The sequence below is a fragment of the Aulonocara sp. 'chitande type north' Nkhata Bay genome, linkage group LG7 (genome assembly GCF_057382095.1).
Source record: "Aulonocara sp. 'chitande type north' Nkhata Bay isolate Kocher_YH1m ecotype deep benthic linkage group LG7, A_spYH_male_GT1.1, whole genome shotgun sequence".
Lineage (NCBI taxonomy): Eukaryota > Metazoa > Chordata > Actinopteri > Cichliformes > Cichlidae > Aulonocara > Aulonocara sp. 'chitande type north' Nkhata Bay.
This window is the reverse complement of record NC_141350.1, coordinates 5144477-5165910: the sequence shown is the minus strand read 5'-3', so window position 1 is coordinate 5165910 and position 21434 is coordinate 5144477. Positions and strand designations below refer to the sequence as shown.

Here is a 21434-nt window from a genome sequence, read left to right as displayed (position 1 = left end):
GTGAAATGGGTAGGCTTTGACAGATGTTTAATCCCCTTGCTTTTGAGTGATGGCTTGGTAATGCTGAACGAAGAGCGAGCGAATGGAAAGTACAGCGTCTAAGTGGAGCACTGCTTCAGGCTGCCCGATCTGAGCAAGAGTCAGACTTGTACACTTAAAAAGGCACCGTATCACCTTTGGCTAGGTATATGGGTAGTGTATCAATATCCAGCACTATGGGAGTAATGCAAGTCATGTGATAGGTTCTGGCTTTTTGTGTCTTTTTATTTTATAGATCTCAAATTTCGTCAGGTTCATATAAAAGTATTTGAACAAGAAAATTGATTATATAAAGTAATGTCTTTCTGCTATTTAGTGTATAACGTGCGATGCAGTATAAATATAACAGCACTAAGGCAGGATTCACACAGATGCTTTGCTGGCACAGTCATCATAGCAACAATAACCAATGATCACAAGGCATGGCAGCCAAGCTTCAGTCTGACTTTTCCTAAATTTTGATACCGCACCGCACCCACCTCGCACTCTAAGGATATTTTTATGACGCAGTCTGGAGGATTTGAATAAATGCGACTTGATTGGCTGACGCCTTTGCTGGCATTACAAAGTCAAACTTGTCTAAACTTCAAACATGAGCAAAACAACAGATCAGCACTCGTGAGAAGCAGGAGCACTGAAGGCTGAATCTGTGTGAATGCTGCCTAACAGCCAAAATGACCATAAAGTCAAACTGACGTCTAAAACGGTTTCGGCAAAGTCTGAACAAGCTTCCTGTACAGTTCCTGATTTCTGTTATGACTTCACCCTCTGTGATGTTTTTAGCCACATTTCTTGTAGGAAGATGTTAAGCTCTAACACGATTAAGCTATTTACCTTCCTATCATCAGAATAAGGTGTTATGGTGCTTCTTGTGGCATTGTACTGAAAAATGTCAAACTTCAGGTGTGACTTGAGTCAGATTGAAATGGTTTAGTTACTATCTTTTTAAAACTGTTTAAAATGTAAAAAGAGAGTGACACTGTCAGATGATGGTAGATCGAGAAGGGGAATTCACATGAACTACTTATAGGTTGGACGTTGTCAGCAGTGGTAAACGTCTGTCTATTTGTAAAGCTCGCTTGCCACTGTGGGTCATTTCCAAAATAAGAGGTGTCTTTCTGTGTCTCTTAGTATGTTTTTCTTTTTTTGTTGTTTTTTTTTTTTTTTTTTTTTTAGTGTGATAATGCAATTTCTTAATAATTTTTTCACCTATGGCCTGAATGCACAGTTTCTCATGAGTCCATGCTGCTTTTTAGGTTTAAAAGTAGTGAGTGGGGGGATTGAAGAGGTGGGCACATGTGTCAGTTTCTAAGCCTAATCATTTTAGTGGCCGGGAATACGTTTCTGTTGCAGTGTTGGATTATATTAATAGAGTAGCAGTAATTTGGATGACTGTATATCCAGGAGGGACTTAAAAAAATAAATAAAAAATATTTATTTTAATTTTATTTTCCTGTATATTGTGTTTGTGTATATATAGGTATGAAACTTTAGTTTTCTTTATCAAATATTAGTTTCTTGGGCGGGGGGATGGTTTGCATAAAACTATTGTAGCTAAATCGGCTGCAAGATTTCATCAGTTTAAATGAAGTCATGTCTTAATTTGAGCGTCAGTTACAATATAACGGAAGTTCAAACATGTAGAATAAACCAGTCGCCATGTGTTAGTCCTTATACAGCAGACTCCTATGTTTTAAAAAGTTTCTAGTTTGTCTGCAAATACACCGTTAAGAACAAAAAAAAATGTGTGTATTTTAGAAAACATGCAACATGTTCAGTGTTAAATCTCTTAACTCTGTGTGCGTATCACCTGACCTGTTCATGTGGTCACGAACCGACGCTTACAAAACCTTGTGGTAGAATATCTTGGTACGGTGTCAGTACTTTCATTCTTAGCCTGCATGTTTGACTAATATCCCTTTTTACGCTTTCCACTTGCTCTGTGTGTATCTTCCCAATGGGGATTTTGTGCACTTCAACCCTGTCCTCAAGTAACCTCACCGCCTTATTTCCATCTCTGCCGCGGTGCAGGCATACACATGTAAAAACACATGCGCACGTTCTCAGCCCAGGTGGCTGCTTCCGCTGCTTGCACCACAGATGCAGTTCTGATAATAGACTGCGACAGATGAGCAGACATCATCTTAATGCAGTCACCTGCTTTTAAGGGTGGAAACTAACAACCCTGTCACTGAGTTCCTAGTATTGAGTCTTTGCTGTCTAGTGTCAGGTTTTGAATCATGTGTGCTGTTCCTTTTGTACACCGTTTGCTTACTAGGTCTAACCTGAGAGAGGTAAGCGTCAGTTCCCAGAAGTTCTTAACGTCTGTCTGTGAAGCTGTTTACTGTGCGATACATAAATCAAACAAGAGCTTCTGTTGGCTCTCTGCAGACAGCATGTAAGAGCCTTGCTCTATTAAGAATCAATGTAACGTGTCTGGCACTGAAGTTGCTTTACTACTGCACACCCACGGCAACCCAAGCCAAGGTTTTTAAGACCACGTAACGTAGCTAAATCTGCTTTAGTGTTTAACACATTACGCCCGTGTTTGTTGTAAATCCTGTATCCTGACACGTAGTTTCTCCGCAGCTCCTAACATGGAGCACAAATGACACCATGGTTAATGTCAGTTGAAAACCAACATCCTGTGACTGTATGTTTATGGTTTAATAAGAAATGTTTCTGAGTTTCTGGTAATTTGGTCAGTTTAGAACTAATCTGTCCTAGAGCTTGCACAGGAGATCTGAATGTCCCGGTCTTTAGGAGTCTAACTTTCCAAGTGTTTATATGTAAAAGCAAAAAAAAAAATAACTGAAAACACAAATGTTAAAATGCCAGTAACAGTCATGTGAAAAATAGTTTTCACACAAATCTGGAAAAAGCCAAGTACTCTCTTACTGCCTTCCCGAACTAAGAGGTACTGCTAATCAAATTCTCTCAGTGAATGTGACCATCTTTTACCCCAAGGTCAGACCAAGCGATGTTCAGAGAAAAATCTCAAGTGGCATACCTGTGAGACTTGACAGGCCTCAGTTACCAGGTTAAATGTTAAATTATAAGGACTGAACTAGTATAGCTTTTATTTTAGAAGGGTGGCCTCTCTAAAAAGAGCATCCTGGCAAGTCATGCATATGCAAGCTGGACCTGAACCACAACCACAAGATTCAGGAACAGTGTCTTTTGGACAGATTAGAACAAAGTGGAGATGTCTGGCCATAATGCTCATATTAGGCAAAAACTAAACTCAACATATCAGCACAAATGCCTCAAAGCAACTGTCAAGCATGGTGGTGGAGAGGTGATGGTATGGGCTTGTTTTGCAAGACTGAGTTCCTCTATATACCGAACTATAAAGTCCACCAGCTAAAGCTAGGTCATGAAATACGATGAGGACCCCAAGCACAGCTGCAGATCTACTGTAGAATGGCTGAAACGAAAAGAATCAAGGCATTGCAATGATTGAAATGTTATTGGAGCTTCAGTGAGCAATATGAGAGCGTTAATAACCATACCATACCATACCAACTTTATTTCTAAAGCACTTTAACATAAAACCAGAGTTTCACAAAGTGCTGTACATGTTAATAGCATACGTAAAGAAAATTAAAATGAGATACAATAAAATAAATAGATACAATAAATTGAAACATGTTAAAACAAATTGAGTCAACCCCTCTAATCAATGCCAAAGGCTTCAGCGAATAAATATGTTTTAAGAAGACTTTTAAATTCAGAGAGAGAAGAGGCCTGCCTAACATGCAAGGGCAGATCATTCCACAACTTTGGAGCAGCTACAGCAAAAGCACGATCACCTTTAAGTTTATACTTAGTTTTCGGTACCTTAAGGAGTTGCTGATTGGCGGACCTAAGGGAACGGGCAGGTGTATATGGTTGTAGTAGCTCCGAGAGGTAGGGGGGGGGCCAGGCCATTAAGAGATTTAAAAGCAAATAAGAGAATTTTAAAAACAATCCTAAAATGTACAGGTAGCCAGTGGAGTGAAATTAAAATAGGGGTAATGTGCTCAAACTTTTTTGTTCCAGTTAAAAGACGTGCTGCAGCATTTTGCACAACCTGCAGGCGCCTAATGGACGCATCACTAACCCCAAAATAAAGTGCGTTACAATAATCCAGCCTAGAAGTAACAAAGGCATGGATTACGACATACAAAAAAGTGATTGCTTCAAGATATCGCTATTAAAGGTGATTAAACAAGCTGCTTACTCAGGGTGGGAACTTTGTTTCCCAAGCACCAGATTGCCTGTGAATTGCATCAGATTATTATATCAATATTTAATATTAATCAGTACTAATTTCTAGTTTTCCAATAATTGTTTTATGCGCCTCACATTAATTCTGCGCTGCTTTAGTGACGCGAGGGCCCATTCCCGGGGTTCAACGTCAGGCTTGAGGTTATTCTACCATGATGTGCCTCCGTTTCTGAGGTTTGTTTACTCCCCACAAAGGACTCTGTAGTCACTTTCAACCCTTTAACACACTCTGTCTTCTACTCCCTCCCTCCCCCCCTTACTCGCGCTTGCTCTCTGGACACTGACATGCAGAGACGTTTTCGTGCTTGACTGCTGCCTGAGCTGGACTGTGCAGCCACATAGAGCAACGCAGCCTTGGTAATGTTTTTGAGAAATGTTTTAAACTAGTAAAAGCTAGTGGAGGGGTAGGAGGAACGCCTAGATGCTGAGTAATGTTGTACAAGCGCTATCATGCTTTATTTTTTTTTGTTGCTTTTTTTTGTGGGCTTGCCTCGTGTGGGGAAAGAGAAAGGAAAACAGTGTAAGGGCAAAGCAGAGCTGGAGGGGCAGAGTCAAAACAAACAAGTCCTCATCTTGCCTCTGATATCGGCTCCCTTCTTCAAGGCTGTACCATTATTTTGCGACAGCGGTGCCAGGTCCCTCCTATTCCTCAGACACACCATCAGAGTCGAGCTGTTATAGTTCAGAGTTGTCAATGACATCAAGTTTCACAGAAAGCTGACACCTAGAGCATGCAGGATTAACAGTGGTCGTAGAGATGCAGGTGTTCTGCACTTATAAGATGATCATTTTCACATTGGTTAAAATTGTGGGCGATCATTTTTGAGAACCATCCTAAACCAGTTGGTGTCCAATTAAATCTTAAATGAGGTTTCTGTATCTTAGTGTTCCAGGATATCAGTGTGCATCATTCAGGGTGATATAAAGGCACTATTGAAAGTGAATGAATGAATCTGATACCAGGATGACTCTGCAGTTTGCCTTTCACTGAATATGCATAAGTGGATGAAGTGGATAATGAAGAATCCAAATGCATGCATGGTTGTATTAAGCACTTTCACGAGCACTTGAGATGGAAACTCTTGCTAAGTGTGGTAGGCTTTGTTTTTCTTCTCCCCTTTTTGCCAATATATTTGAGTGAAGATGAGCTTTCAAAAGCCTCAGGGCAGTGCATGCTCTGAGTGCACTGCAACTAAATACTGCGATAGATTGAGAGGCTGCAAATGAAACCCAGCTCTGAGTACCTGGAGCTGGATGCGCATGTGAAGCGTCTCCACCCACTCACATGGGTTCTGACCTGTTCAAAAGCTTGAACAGACTGTGTTTCACAGTGTCAACTACACTGGTTGGTAACATTTAACCAACATATTACACTGGTTTAAGAGGCCATATGTTTCGATGTGTTTACAGTCTGTAAAATGAATTTGTTGCTGCTTTGAATGTGGAGATGTTCTCAGCTGGGCTGCACTGTTCAGCTTCTGGCATGGTTGTGTGTGTGTTTGTGTGCATGTATGTGTGTGTTTTGCCTCTGTTTCACTTGGCAGGGGAGTGGCACCACGCTGCGACTGTGTTTACTCTTTCATAACGCTCTGGGCAGCTCTGCCCAGCACACACCACTGGCGCTGCCAACAAATGGAGAGAGGGAGACGAGGAAAAACACTGGCAGCAGGCAGGAACCGTCATAGCTGATCAGCTGCTCTCTCACTCTCACCCCTTCCACCTCTTGGTATTGGTCACATCAGGACATTTTCCTCTCACATGCTTAATTACAGAGCTGACTTCAGTATGCAGATCCCAAACTTGACTCGCTCTTCTTGTAGCTGAACTGCCTGCCACAGGCCTCGGAGCAGCTACTGTTCTGTCAGAGAGCATCGCAGTCATGGGCCGCTGTTGGCTACAACTGTCTTAAGATCATCTAAGATAAGTTGAACATCCTGCAGCAGATTTTTAGTAGTTGTTGTTGTTGTTGCTATCCACCCACACTGAATGCCGCAAAGAACAGTTCTGCTGCAAGTTTGGCTATAAGATGCATTTAATGACATCTTTCTTATTTAAGAAGATATATTATTTCTCTCTATATGTTTCTTTTCTGTTTATTGGGTTAAATATAATTCTGTTTTTCTAAATTAGAATGTCAGAGATTAATCATATGACCGTTTTGTTCATAAACTAATTAAAGTGCCACAATTTCAATAGGCACGCACATTTTCTGTGTGAGCGTACAAGTCTCATTACACTACTGAGTCACAGAGAAGTTCTGAATCTATTAATAAGCCTCAGAGAACTTGAGCTACTGATACATGTCCACTTGTTCAATGCCATAAACTATATATACGAGATGGATGTAGCCCCACTGCAATGTCACCTAGTGACTTGTGAATCTTTGAGATGAGTGTTTTGGCCATGACTGCCTTGTCTTTTTGAAAGCGGGCGCCTCTAACGAGGGTTATATCTGTCTGAGAAACCAAAGGCTGTTGTATACTCATAGAATAGTATGCTTTAGAGCAGGTCTGTCTTGTAGCATTCCTTGGTTTATTGGTATTTTTGATTGCAGTGGGGACCAGAATTGGCTTTGTTTTATTCGGTAAGACTTGAATCTACCAACTGAAGCCATAAAGTCACGAGTAAAGTGTTTCCTGAGGTCATGGCCAAACTGAGGAATGTAGTCTTGCAGAATGCTCTGTTAGATATGGCACAGGAAACCTGACATACATAGTTATCATCTGAAACAAAACCGGCTGAGTCTTTCCAGAAGTTGAATAGCTAGATAAGAAACCAAAAAGATTAACAATATAATTTCCAAGATCTGGCTAATAAGAGTTGAGATGTGCTACCTAAGGAAATATGAATTAAATACACCAGAGGAAAAGGAAGACAGAGGTAGATGATAAGGAGGAGAACAGCATGAGACTTTTTTTTTTTTTTGTAAAGTGAGGGAAGGAGGAATGCGATAGAGACGCCTAGGCAATAGGTTGAGATATTCAGATAAATGGGAAGCGGCAACGTGGGGCAGGGAGGTAGATTAGAAACAGCAGAGCTCTTAAATAGAGGACGAAGAAGGAGATTTAACAGCAGGGGCCAGGCTGCAAATGACAGAAGGAGAAATGCAGTTTGGAACTCTGTGCAGGTCAGAAATGGGGAAAAATGCACCAGAAGGACTGAGGAGTCCAAATGCATAGTATTTCTCCTGTGGATCCTTAACCTCCTGCTTTGATTCCCAAAACTGTGAAGACCAAGATTTGAGTGTTTCTGCAGCAGAACTCTAGAGTCTCATTCAGCTAATCAGGTTTCATTTGTCTTGGAGGAGGAAGGATTTAATTCTGGCTGATTTTTATTTATTTTTTATGTGGTCGGCACCCTCGGGCGAGGTTTCAGCTGAGCAGTTAGCTGCTAAATCTGTACAGAGCCGGTGGGCTACTGGCGTTGATGTAAGCTAGCTAGGTTTGTCCTTGGTGGCTGAAGCTAGACCGCTAGGCTGGTTTGAACTATAATTAGATTAGAGATCTCCGTGTTGCATCAGGCAGGGTAAGCAGAGTAAACACACTCACTCGCGCTCTCTCTCTCTCTCCCTCTTTCTCCAAAGCACACATGCCCGCCTCAGGGAATCATCTCAAGGCTGTACTCCTCTGCTGCCACATGTTTTTTCTCCAACACTTTCGTCTTTCCTCAGCATCCCACTATTTGTTTTTTATCCCCCTTTAATCAGTGGCCCGTCCACTCCCACTGGCTGTAAAGGTGAATGCGGATGTGTGTTCTTGTGTATGTGCACATTGGTGCCTGGCACAGGAAGGATGTGGATGTTTCCAGTGCCACGGATACCAACCTTAAGTGGGATTACATGGGTTACATTTACTATTTACCATTTGTGGTGGGACAATAAATCACAAAAACAGAAAGGGAAGTCATGTGTTGATACTAATGTGAGATCTCATAGGAACATGGCAGATGTGAATATAAAGCTGCCCTAAATGGAGAAGGAAGTGAGAAAGCTAATCTTAACTTTTCTTGTTTTTTTTCCCTTTTGTCTTTACAAAAAAACAAAAAAAACTTCCTGTTTGGTAGTTTGGACAGGAAATAAAAGATGATGTCATGTGCCTCTCAACCAAATGGTGTGCAAAGGCTTAATTTGTAATTGGTGTCTTGGACTTTTCCCAGAACTGATTTCTTTAAACTCAGTTAGATGTTAACTGGAAACAGTTTGGCGCCTTGTTCCATTTGTCTGTCCCGCTTGGTGGCTCGCTCAGATCATAAAAGTGTCACATTTGAATAAACGAGTAAAGGAAATGTAACTTATCAGTAAACACTGGACAATTTTTCAACAGTTCAAGTACCAGGAAATGAAATGATACAATTGTCTAGATGAAAAATGGACTTTACTGCATGTGACCTGTAATAGAAACTGTGACTACAAAGATTTGTTTTAATTTATTTTTTCAGGTTAGTTGGCAAAGTTTTAGTTGCTGGCATCAGTGAAGAAACAAAACTTCAGTCAGAGCTTTTTGCTCTTTTTATATGTGTGCATGTCTGTGCATTAACATTCATACAGCACACATTGAAGCAGTTGGGGTGAGAAATTAACAGTGGCGAGACAGTGTGTAAGATTAGAGGGAGACTGTGACAGGCCAACACCAGCAGCCATATATTTGCTATGTGTAACTGACAGCTTTGATCTGCCCATATCTTTAACTTGTGAGTCAGAAATCAAATGTCACACTGACAGAGATGGAGGGAGGGGAGAAGACTCATGCTCTGATGTGGGATGACACAGGGTAGTACATGCAAAACATCCACCCACAACCAGTATCATCCTTCCCCACCTATCAGTATGGAAAATATCAGTAGCAGCAGTTTAGATTTCCAGATTTCATTAAACTGGTTTATAATGTGTATCTCCACAGGATTCCCTTCTTTTTCCTGTAGGACAATCGACATGCCTGCATCTACAAACCTAATTGTGTTGTGGACAGGGTGCCAAACATGAGTGTGTGAGGCTGTGAACTTGTTAGCTTGAATCTAAAAAAGGATGTGGAGGAGGAGGGAGATGTTTTTGAGGGAAGAGTTTGACTTGGAATGAAGGCAAAGGGAGATAACGGAGAGGGAGCTGGTGTTCGGGGTCGTCCAATTTCCGCTGCAGGGTTGGGGTCACTCTGTGGAAGCTGCTGACACGGCCTCCCAGGAGCAGGGCTGAAAAGCTCAAAGCTGGACAAAATACAAGAAACACAAGGCACACAACAAAGTATTTGACCCTTGAGGCGGTGTTTAGTGTAAACACGGATAAGTCTGATCATCTGAGTGTTTGCAGAGAACCACACTGGGGAACGTGCTCTGTCCATGCTCTTCGCACACACACAACATTGCACTTCATTATAACATAGTCATGCCCGTGGTCTTGCATACCGTGTCACAACACTAATCTTCATCTTCTCTAGTGTTTGTTAACGGTTGACCTGTTAAACATGACCTTTCTTAAAGCCTTTCTAATCCCAGGTGGTCTCTGAGCTGGGTGATAAATGACAACACTGAGCCAACAGCTTGTTAGCACAGGGAGCTAGGTTACAAGTTTGCTGTGCAGAAGACTGGCTGTGAATACAGGGTATTATGAGGCACAGGGGGTTCAGGAGCAGCTCACTTTGCCACAGTTTAATCCAGGAAGCCATGCTCCGACTTCATCTGTCGACACCAGATTTAACATTTTAAAACTTCCAATATGGGAGGCTACAACGTAACCTTTTTCCCTGCCTATAAAAAGTTATTTTTAATTGCATAGTTTGATTAAATGCAAATTTTACAAACTTCCAAAAATATTTTGCCACAGATGTGAAACTCTTAAAATACTATTCCCTAATATGTGACAAAGGTCTAGACGAGAAAATATTGAACAAAAGGCTTAAAGTTCAAAATAAGTAAAGCAGAAAAACTGGAGATGTGAGTCTGTTCTTTCTTCTTCTTGCTTCTGGTCTCATCCGTCATCCACACTTTCTGATTTTCTGGTTGCTGTCTAACCCCTACTTCCATCAGTAACTGCCTCGCACTAGGAGTCGAGGTGGACTGAGTCATATATCAGGGGGAGTGTGCGGAGCAGAGCAGGCTACGAGAGATTAGAGGTGAGAGGAGTGTGCTGCTGATTTATTACCATCCGTTAGCTGGTTAAAAGAGGCTAAGTGAGCCAGTCGGCTCAGGGAGGTGAGATGGAAGAGATTAGCCTACATAAAGAGTGATGGAGGGAGATCTGTGACGCGAGCCAGTGACTCCCGAACTCCTCTCTCTTGTATACTCTTTATTCTCCCTCATTCCTTCTGTGCTACTCTTTATCTTCTTCAGCCACACTTCCTCCCCATGAGTATGCCATGTCTTTGTAAAGCACCAATACCAGTAGCTGCCTGTTTGAGAAGTGATTAATGACGTTCTCTGCATTTTTAAATCATTATGCAACCAGTGACAGTGACAGTGCTGCTTTTCTTGCATGCAGGCTTGATCACATATAAATCAATGGTATATCTATCACATGTTAAAACTTCTTGTGTTTAAAATGCTGGTAAAATACGTTTGACGCAGCAGTGGGGGAGGTGGTAAATGGCTTGCACCATGGAAAATTTACACCACATGTTATTTACAAAACCAGACATTTATTAATAAATTAACTAATTAGCACTAGGAAGCAGTGGGGGGCAAAGTAAATCAGAGTGCTATTGAGTTCATTATTGAAATTGAATAGTAATGAAACGACACATTCTGACAGGAGGTTGAAGGAACTAAATGCATCATTTCTGCATTATGCCTTTTTTAGGCTATTTTTTTCTGTCTTTCAGTTACAGATATTGAGAAGTACTGACAAAAACAACCCGTTGTGATAGCACTGTATAATAGGGCTGCTCGATTATGGCAAAAATGATAATCACAATTATTTTCACTGAAATTGAGATCTCGATTATTTGACGATATTTATTTAACCCTTTAAGACCTACCATAGAACCAAGTCCGCCAGAGCTTATATATTTTTTTTTACATGCTGTAGTGCCATTTTTGGGAGCATTTCAAGTTGCTATACATCAATACAACTGTTATAGCCCATATTTTAATAATATGTATGCATTAAGTCCATAGTAATTACATTAATTACAAAAAAGTGCAATAAACTACAAAAAAATTGAAAATCATTTTTGTTTTGTTTACATATATTTCTACTTGGAGAAATTTAAGAGGTTTATCCCTCAAAACTTTAAATACAAAAAAGTTGCAAAAAATAGTTTCCCACCATAGGAAATTTATTTTGAGCGTCTTCATAGTTTTATTTTGGAGATACAGCAATTTTTATATACTGCAGGAAAAACAAAAAACAATCCTATGATGCAAATTTGCAAAGAAAACAGCAGGTGCATCAAAATAAACTATTTCCAGCAGTGCAATTCGAGTTCTAAGCATCACAGAAACTATTCAGAAAAGTCAAACATGACCAGTATAGGCTTTTAAGGCCTACAAGTAAAGAACTACATTTTCCGCGAAAATGACATTACTTCCGGTTTCAGACAGGAAATGGCGGACATGCGATAGTTTGCGTTTCCGTCGTTTTCATTGTGGGAAGTGTTACGAACAGCTGATCTGATCGGCAAAGCTGTTTCTGGAATATTATGTTTTTGTTCCTGCAAGCGCTTTTTATGCAATTTTTGCAAAGCTTTATGTGGAAGGAAACCGTGACCGAGGACAAGCTGATGGCATAAGATGTAAGTACAACTCCTCTGGTTTCATATGCAAAACTAATTATTGCGCTAGCTTACGCGGTTCCGGTTCTACAGGGATTTAAAGGGTTAACAATAACAATGTATTGGATAATGACTTTAAAAAATAATATAAAATAGTGTGCAAATACTGATAACAGTGCAAATGTTTGCAATATAAAAAATAAATGAAAAATGTAAACATCTATGTTTAGTGAACTTTGCAGTGTTGCTCTGTGGTGCAGCTATGACACCATAGCAAAGTTTACACACTATGTCTAATTGAGCCCAGTTCTGACTCCGCGAACCCATAATGTTTCCACACCACTGAAGTTTTTTTTACCTCTCCTCTCGAAATAACTTCTGCTTAGCTTTCCGAGCTTCCCTCGGGTCCTCTTAATTGTTGTGTCGCGTGTTCGAGATGCAGAGAAGTGCGCTCGATTTGCCACACGGAGCAGCGCGAGAGTAAAGCATGAGGGAGGGGCTAATAATCGGCTCAGTCATTTGCAATGATCGTTGAAAGCCCAGATCGTAATCGTGATTAAAATTCGATTAATTGAGCAGCCCTACTGTATAATGAATTATTTTGTACCCAGCTGTAATAGAAATATGAGGTAATAAAGGATTTGAAGATAATAATTCTTAAACATGTCACTGATTTTGGACATTTTAGGGCCTCAGTATTAGCAATTTGGCTATCTTTGTTATTTCTTTGAAGCCACAAGTTACCATATTTGGCAAGTTGCAATCATAAGCTGCAGAAACGCGAGGAGTGGGGGATACAGTCTTAAAACTCTGCTTTAGCAGCTTGTAACCACATCACTGGCTTCCATCCACCATTTGCTCTTCCTGTCATACGGAGTGCAACTAACGAGCACCCCAGCGATGCTAGATTGAGTCACAGTTAGTGTTAACACTTGTGTGCTGTTGAAGTAGCTTGCTTTTTTCCAGGTATAGAATCATTATTCAAGGCTGACCTGCTGCTGCTCACTCTTAGACATGTCTGGGCTTGTGTCATTGTTGTGCTCGCTTGGGAATGTAAACACATGGCATCGCTATATCATTGGTATCACGAGGTGGAACCTTTGTTTTATTTTTATTTTTCATCATGTAAAGGCACAGGCGTAATGGACACAAATTGTTTGTTTCCATGGCGCAGGCTGTAAGGGTTTATTTGCTTCAGGGAGCGAGAAAAATGCGAAAAATTAAAGTATTTTGACCTCTGAGGTCTAAACTAACACAAAATGATTGCTCCTGTTCATCAGCAGCGCATTCAATGCACACTGAGAGCTTCCCGACTACTTAAAATGCTGGGATTTGACAGAAGCAGCAGATAGAAATAGAAAAGCGCTATCTATGGCTCTGGAAGAGGCTATATGCGTCGCAGCACTTGTGTGCTGGACATCCGCTCTGTAAGCTGTTTCTCGTCTTAACCTTGGTGTCAGTGTGTCAGGTTGAACATTTGTTTTTTGTGTGGGGAATAAAAGAGTAAGACGCATTCCCCACATCCGTTTCTACTTGTAGATGAAGTGTAGGTCAGGGGTTTGGTGCGCTCTGGTGAGTTCATGTGTCGCTCAGGGCCATGTACTGTATGCACAGATGGGACATTTCTCACAACCGCTGGGGATTTCACCTCACCGAGTAACCTTGATGACGTGGAAGCTACTGCACTGACTAAACTAGACCGTGCTTCAGAAGGAAATGTTAGTGCTGACTGAATGAAATTAAATCTGCAGTCTTGATTTTGATAAGGTTCTGGGCCTTTATGTTGCAATTTCCCTGTGTTGTTTTCTTTCTTTTTTTGGTCCCTTTGCTTCTCCTTTTTCATGTTGTATTTGGCCTCATTGTAGTTATCCACACTGCCTGCATGTGTGCTTGTTTGATTCAGGGTGTGTGTCCTCACGTACACCTCAATCTTTGCCTGTGTTTGCACATGACCTGTGCGTGTGTGTGTGTTCCTCCATTATCTCCTGCACTGCCCGGCTCTCTCTTCCTCCTCATTGTTCTGCCTCTCTGCCTGTGCTGGGAGTCTGGAACAGGAGCTTGCAGGAAATCTCGTCACTTGTTGTGCAAAAGGGAAAGCAAACAGCGAGATGCACAAACACAGGAAGAGCTGCTTCCCTCACGTGGGCCCCGGCTGGGCATCTGTCGCTCCTTTGCGTTTATCATAACGCAGAAACGTGAGCGGCGTCTCTAACCGCACGTGCCTTTCTTTCCATCTTTCTGTCTCCTCGTCTTAGTCAACTTGTCACTGTCAGTTCCGTCTGTGCAGCTGCATTTCATGCCTGAGTGCTAATAAACAAGAAAGACCAGACAATAATACATACAATTCATGAACGTGACGATTATCACAAGTGGAATTTGTGTCTTTAAACAACATCTTTGCACTAGCTGCCCGAAAAACTTTAATAACAGACATAAATTCTTCATTGTGGCTCTTCTGTGTTGCTCGGAGCAGATGACCTTGCTTTATTACTTTGTCTAGCCTTACATTACGGCGAACCCTTCACTGGTGCTGGTTTATTGGAGTTATCTATCAGAATATAATTTCTGAATGGTAAATGGCCTGTATTTGTATAGCGCTTTACACGTTCAGTCATTCACCCATTCACACACACATTCACACACTGGTGATGGCAGCTACATTGTAGCCACAGCTGCCCTGGGGCGCACTGACAGAGGCGAGGCTGCCGGACACTGGCGCCACCGGGCCCTCTGACCACCACCAGTAGGCAACGGGTGAAGTGTCTTGCCCAAGGACACAACGACTGAGACTGTCTGAGCCGGGGCTCAAACCGGCAACCTTCTGATTACAAGACAAACTGCCAACTCGTGAGCCACAATTGCCCAACAGCTAAAAGGTGAGCAGTTTGCACAGAGGCGTTTGGTCACTGGTCTCCACAGACTGCACAGTAGCTGCAACCTGGACAATGCTAGTCTTCATACAAACACACTGCTGAACATGCCAGCTGTTGCATAACCACTGTCAGGTGTGGGCTACATACTTCAGCACTGTCAGTGTTTCAGTGGGTTTCCAGTGTCGGGCTCAGTTTCCTGGGGAAGGAGTTTTTCGGCATTAAGATGCTCCATTTGCTCAGCAAACACTTTCTGTGGCATTTTCACACAACCCCGCGGTTGAATAAATTATTTCTGGAATTTGAGTCTAAGTTACACACAGCCTCATTCGTATTACACAGCTCAGTGTTTGGTCACAAAGGGTCACTGTCCAATAGTTAACACTGTACAAACCAGCGTGATGTACACAAAATGTTTGCATGAAGCTTAGTGATGCAGTTGCTGTGCATTATGTTTTAAGTAGAGAATGAAAATTATGAAGTTCAGTATTGCAGTGAAATTAATAAGGGGACAAGAGGCCATAACGGCAACAATTAGAGCATTCATATAGAGCCTGCTGTCAATAAAAATAAATAAATAAAACTAATCAATGTTGCAATAAAGTATAAAAATAACTAAAAAAACTATATGTGTACTGTAGTATAGATTTTCCACGTTTTTAATCCATTTTAAATCTTTAGTGCAGAAAAACTTTTAAAGGATGTTTTTGCCACTGTAATCTTAAAATGTTTTTTTTAATTAAAAAAACAAAAACACACTCACTCACATATTGTGAGCCTCTGATGGAGTCCTGCATTGATCTGGTCCCAGATTTAACAGCCACACCAGTATGTGTGGTCTGGAAAGGTATGGCGTGCGAGTTGACTGCACAGATGACTGCCTCTTTTTGTGATGTAAAATGTGAGATAAGTAAAAATAGCCTTGAATGTTATTTAAATGTGAGTGAAAGAACCCTCTAACAAGGACGTTTATGTTTTGTCTTCAAGTTCAGATGTTACAGCTTGAGTTCATGCTCCTCTATATCTGTTATCGTCTAGACCATCCTTAGCTGGTCCGACCAGTTGGCCAGGCTCCATTTTTCTCTTTCTACAATCATAGGAAGTAAAGCACAGCTGTGGCTCTCTTTTCTAAGAGAAAAGACTAAGAACTTATAGTGATGTCCATAGAATGTGGTTTTAAGCTGTTTTTTAATGCCACAAGAGGGCAGCACATCTACAGGTTACATGACTTTTCACCAGAAAGGAACATGTCTGTGGATAAAAAATGATTACCTGCTAGGAGTTGGGTAACTTCATTTGCTTAATCATTGATTTTTAGCAGGTCATATAAGGTCACTATTTTCCAAGAGATGGTGGAATATGCTCAGTCTCATGTGTGTTGAAGACTGAGAAAAGCGATGAAGATACTCTGGTTGCAGGATAAATGTAGATAAAGTACGAGTTGAGATAACGGAAGGAGAGGAGAGATCCAGTGGGCATGAAATCAGATCTTGTTGTTGCATAATCATGGCTTGCAGGCCTTCCCAGTGTGCACCAGGCTCGATGCAGTCCAGTATCACATGACTGTACCAAGCAGCTGCAGTTTTAAACCAGTGATACCAGTACACCACCAGCCTGAGGCTGATTGGGATCACTAGTTCTGTTCTTATTTGTGCTGAGGCATGCTCTGTTTTTCCCCTAAAACACACACACAAAGTGGGCGGTTCAAGTCCTCATTGTGTCCTCTCATCTGTAGTTTATTCCCATCAGTGTGTAACCATTTTTTTTAACCTGCAAACGTCTTCTGCAGAGTCCTTGCTTCTCATTGGCTCCTGTCATTCACGTCATAACGTCCTGCCTTTCACATATCAGCAATACCATGACACTGAGAGCCCGGATCTTCTTGACATAGCCTTCCTCCGTCATCTGTCTTCTCTTTTTCCCTTTATCTCTAATTCAAAGCCTTTATTCACATGCCAGCAATACCAGACAGCATACCAGTCGTCAGGACATCAGCGGCGGCCCGCACCTCTTCCTGCAGCTTTCCTCCCCTTCCTGCTGTCTTTCTCTCATGACTGTTTCTCAGCTCATGCGTGCCACAGGAAGAATGAGAAAGCGTTTACTTTCGCTTGAGCAGTACATTATTTCTTTTTAACAGCAGGTGGCACCAAAGTCCCACCATCCTGAGAAAATAAAATCACCACTGTCTTTTAATTTACTGTGTCACATCTGCCCCTCGTGAATCTATCTTCACAGGCTTTGTGGTGCTACCCATCCTGGTGGCAGAAGCCCAAAAAGGTGGACAAGCAGTTCTCTTGCTTCTGTTTCAGGCCACGATGTGAAAGACAGACACACACAGAAAGACCGACCGCCTCCTGGCGTCACCCAGCCTGGCTGTGTATATATAGGCTCTTTCATACCACACCGCTTGGCTCGGCCCCAGCTCACATATACCTCTGCTGTGCTGTTTTTGTGTGCGTAAACATTTTTGGAGTGTGCCCACTTGTGTTGGAAAGAAAAACAGCATGTGTTTGGTTCTTGGCAGCAAAACCCTATGTACATTAAATTGCATAATACAAACATGGTAGTGGTTTCGTAAGACTTTTTTGGCACTGAAGTAGGGAGTTGTGTGGTTTCTGTCAGTATCACCTCTGTCAGTGCTGGGAAACTTGGAGACTCTAAAGCTGGCCTCTCTTCTTATACATGCACTCAGGTTCCTGGAGCCTTGATATACTGTGTGTGTGTCTGTGTGTGTTTGTGCATTGCGGTCCACCAGAGTATTCCTGGAAAGCTTCAGAGCAGGAGCGAGGGTTGAAGGGGGCAGGGCTATTCCACAGCCACACACCAGCCAATGATGACCGCTTTCTGAAAGCTTCCCTGTCATTAAAAACGAGGCAGAGAAATGAACAGAGAAGGTTTATGGGTATTTTATTTTAACCTCTGTGCCCTCAGAAGCTTCATCTTTTAGACAGGAAAAAAAAAGAGAGGGAGAGAGTAAAGGCATTGCTGTTTGGCTGGCAACTTTTATCCTCATTAGTATGCAAGGAGATGCACTTACAGTTCACCACATTGTTGCACAACAAGAATAAGAGTGTAGGGAGGGATGGGCTGGATGGAGAGAAGTGATGCCAGGTGGAGGAAATGGAGGAATCAGCATAAGAATTGCAAAAGAAGAAAGCTCAAATTAACTTAATGAAGGGGCTGCAAACAGAGCAATAAATCAGGGATAGTTGAGGTGCAGGAAGCAGGAAGACTGAATAGGAGGAGCATCAATAAAACCCATGCTAATTGTGCCTCCGTGGTCTGCAGCATTCACTGCCCCACACCTTTTAAAAGTCACGTTTTCTTGCTGTTGATATTCTCCCTCATACTCCTGCCTCCTGTTGTCTTCCTCCTCCTCTTCTCTACCTCCAGCTGCTGTTGTGCAACTCTGCAGTGACTGATGGAGCAGCTACAGCAGTGCCATTGATCAGCACTTTTGGTGCCAAGCTGCTCTTATTGTAATAAACGACTTGGAGCTATGAAACCAGTCCCGAGTATTTTGCGGCAGCAGAGGAAACACGCACACAAATGCCACACTGCACTTTTGCACTTATATATGATGTAATGCGGAATAAGTTGGATTACTTTTAAACTTAACCGCATGCCTGGATTCATTATTTTGTGCTTCTAATCCCTCAGGACACGTGCACAAAACGTAATGAGATCTTTTATTTTGCTATTAGAGAAATTATTAACCAAGTAACTCAGGATTCTTTAAACCTCCTAGATTAGCTGGGCTTTCCCTGTAATTAAGCTGCTGTTGGAGAATTTAGAGCAAATGTAACATTTCTAAAACCCTAATTTGCCGTTACTGCAACACACAATGCTGTCCTGGATTTTGAGCCTTCATTGCATGTCATCTTCCCCTTCTCAAAGCTTACTCAGCCGTATAAGAAAACCACATCTCCTCTTCGCTTTCTGTGGTCTGGCTGTCTACCAAATTTTAGCTCCATTCTTGCCCTCTTTTCTCCTCTCCAACTCCTCCAAACAGTTTTTTTTTTTTTTTTTAACAAATCCATTAAAAAGCCAAGCTTGACAAAACAACAGCTTTGCTTTATCTTTGGTTGTAGTCGGTGTACACAGATTATCAGGTGGTGTGAAGATTATCTGCCAGGTGAAAGAGCCCCCCCCCCGGATGGAAACAGACACACATGGGCCTAGCTTGAGGGGATCCAGTCTCACCTTTATGTCCGCTTAAATTATCCTCCAACTCATTTCATTATCATTTCTAAGGAAGGTGCTGGGAAAAAATGTGGCTATTACTCACTAGCAAGTCAGGATTGATCATTGTGCTCATCTGTACCTAATGCACGGTCAAGAGTTCCTTGGTATAGTAGATGGGGATTAATAGGCATACCCACCCACCCCCTTTTTATCATTACAAACCAACCATGTAATCAGCTGTGATTACCGTAGTTTTTCTTTATTAAACCACATCCTGTTAAAATCTTAATCCAGTGTTTATATGCCAGTAACAAAAGAGCCGAATAGTGCTCCTGGAGTTTAATGTAAAGTGACTATATGCGCGTTAGAAAGCCACAGATACACCTGGAAGGACTACTTTGGATTTAAATGGCATTAATGGATCCTCAGCCCTATTCTTAGCGTCAAATCTGTCTCACCCTTCAGGCGCTGACAAGATCCGTGTTGGGGTGGTGGCGTCTGGTTTGCGTTCAGCCTATATGGAGGAATATAAATGCGTATTTTTAGCTCCGCTGATAGGAAACGCGGTTGAAACATGAGATCCTCCGCGGGACCCTGTGTGGAGAGAAGAAAACTGACTCGCTTCGATCATCATTCTCCATAAAGGGACCTTTTTTGTTTTGTTTTTTAATGTTTTATTGTGTTTAGGGGTCACTTTTATATCGGTTTTATGCCGCCGAGTGGAGCCTGAGGAAGGGATGTAGATGTGGTAATATTGAAAGGATTCAAGTTACATTGCTTTCCTCTCTTTTGGAGTAAAGCGCGGTGGTTTGCGTCAGCGAGGCTGTGGACACAAAGCCGAGCAGTCTCAACCAGACTTCGTGTTAATATCACTAGATTTTTTTCCAACTTACACCGACCACATGTCACCGGTACGAGGTCTGGCTTTGTTCTAATCGCAACTCCTGCAGCATGAAGACTCGTTAACCCTGCCCCATGCACGGAAACTAAATCGAGTCGGGAACCAAAGGAGTAGGAGGAGGAAGAAAAGAAGGAGGCGACGGGGTGGAGGACTGGGGAGAGGAACGGTAGAAAGAAACAGTTGTGGAGGAGAGAGGAAGAGGTCTGCAACAAAAAAACGAGAAAAAGGCGTTTGTTTGTTCTGCAGCGGTCCGGAGGGAGACGCGGCGCTGTTCGTTTGTTTCGAGCTGCGACAATAAGAAAGAAACACCATCAATTCTGGATTTCTTTATCCGCTTCCTGTCATCCAGGATGAGATTCAAAAGGAACGGGTCCTATACGTTAAATAGGTAAGAGTGCGGAGCAGTGCTGCCAGCGTGTGTCTGTATGGAGCGCGGGGGGAGACGTGTTGTCATATCCTGAGCTCCTAAATCAGTTCACGTTCTCTCGTAGTGCTCCGAGGTCTCTTTATGGCATCTCTGTAATGTTCTAGAGTAACGCTTCATGTTGCTAACGGAGAGTTTGGCTACTTTTCTACTGCAACATCAGCGATATTGCTGTGGCATTAGCTGCAGCTTGAGTCTTTGAAGGCTTGGTCTCTGCTGGCGTGGACATTAGAGGAAACTTTGTATTTATTTATAATGCACTTACACAATTTGAGTGAGTTTGCCATTTTAATGACAGCCTCAGAGTTGATTACCTTAAAAGCATTGGTTGATCAGACGGCTGTTAAATCCTTTAGTGTGTCAGCTCGTTTAACCGTTGGTGCCCTTTCACCAGCGTGGTACCCATGTGTAATTCAAGTTTCTGTAGCTGGATGGGGAGAAAAACCTGTTGGTCTCGCTTTTTTAGGGGTTGGGCTCTTTCTTTTGTTTTCCCTCTTCTCACTTAGGGAAACTGTGTTTTGTCCCTCTCTCCCTTCTTTATCCTCCCCTCGCTTTCCCCTTCCCAGGAATACCCTTTCTTGAGGTTACATCACCTAGCAACTTTGTATGTAGCGGCATGAATGATGTACCTCTGCCCCCCCCCCCCCCCCTCCCCAACCGACCTTGCCTTTGCATGGTTGCAACAGCCTTCATTCATATACCAGTGTTTCAAAACCAATCACGAGTCAGGTCTTTCCACTGCTCATCGGTTCACTTTGTCTCTTTCTCTCTCCTCATCGTTATCAGTCCAAGTCACACGTTTGTACAAAAAAGTTTTTTCTGCTTTCCTCCAAATGAGTCATGCACAGCCCGTGCAACCGTTACTCCGGATGTCTTGATTTTATGGTTGGCTTGACTTATTTGGCAAAAACACACGCAGATGGAGACCCACAAGAAGCTGGTCACATTGTTGAAAGTGACAGTTGATTCAATGGCAGTTTCATTTCTTCCCCTTTCCCCTTGGCACTCCTTTTCCCCTTTGGCTTGTTATAAGATGTAGGACTTTC

At 42.1% G+C, this 21434-nt stretch overlaps 1 protein-coding gene and 1 long non-coding RNA gene across 3 annotated transcripts in view; one reads left to right on the top strand and one right to left on the bottom strand.

Annotated features, from left to right (window-relative positions):
* The window catches only part of mob2a (MOB kinase activator 2a), a 55733-nt gene that overhangs the window by 3544 nt on the left and 30755 nt on the right, over positions 1-21434 (top strand). Inside the window, exon 1 of one of the 2 annotated variants that reach the window (XM_086298145.1) lies at positions 19531-20352. The exons of the other annotated variant lie outside the window; for it this stretch is intronic. Within the exon in view, the coding sequence (XP_086154271.1) occupies positions 20315-20352 (38 nt within the window). The 5' untranslated portion in view covers positions 19531-20314. Of the gene's footprint in view, positions 1-19530; positions 20353-21434 lie in introns of those variants that run through there. 2 annotated transcript variants of the gene reach the window in all.
* LOC147324379 (uncharacterized) lies at positions 13761-20930 on the bottom strand. The gene is made up of 3 exons (XR_015130132.1): positions 20703-20930; positions 17507-17734; positions 13761-14315 (listed from the first exon to the last, which is right to left on the bottom strand). It is a non-coding gene; the product is annotated as an uncharacterized LOC147324379 (long non-coding RNA).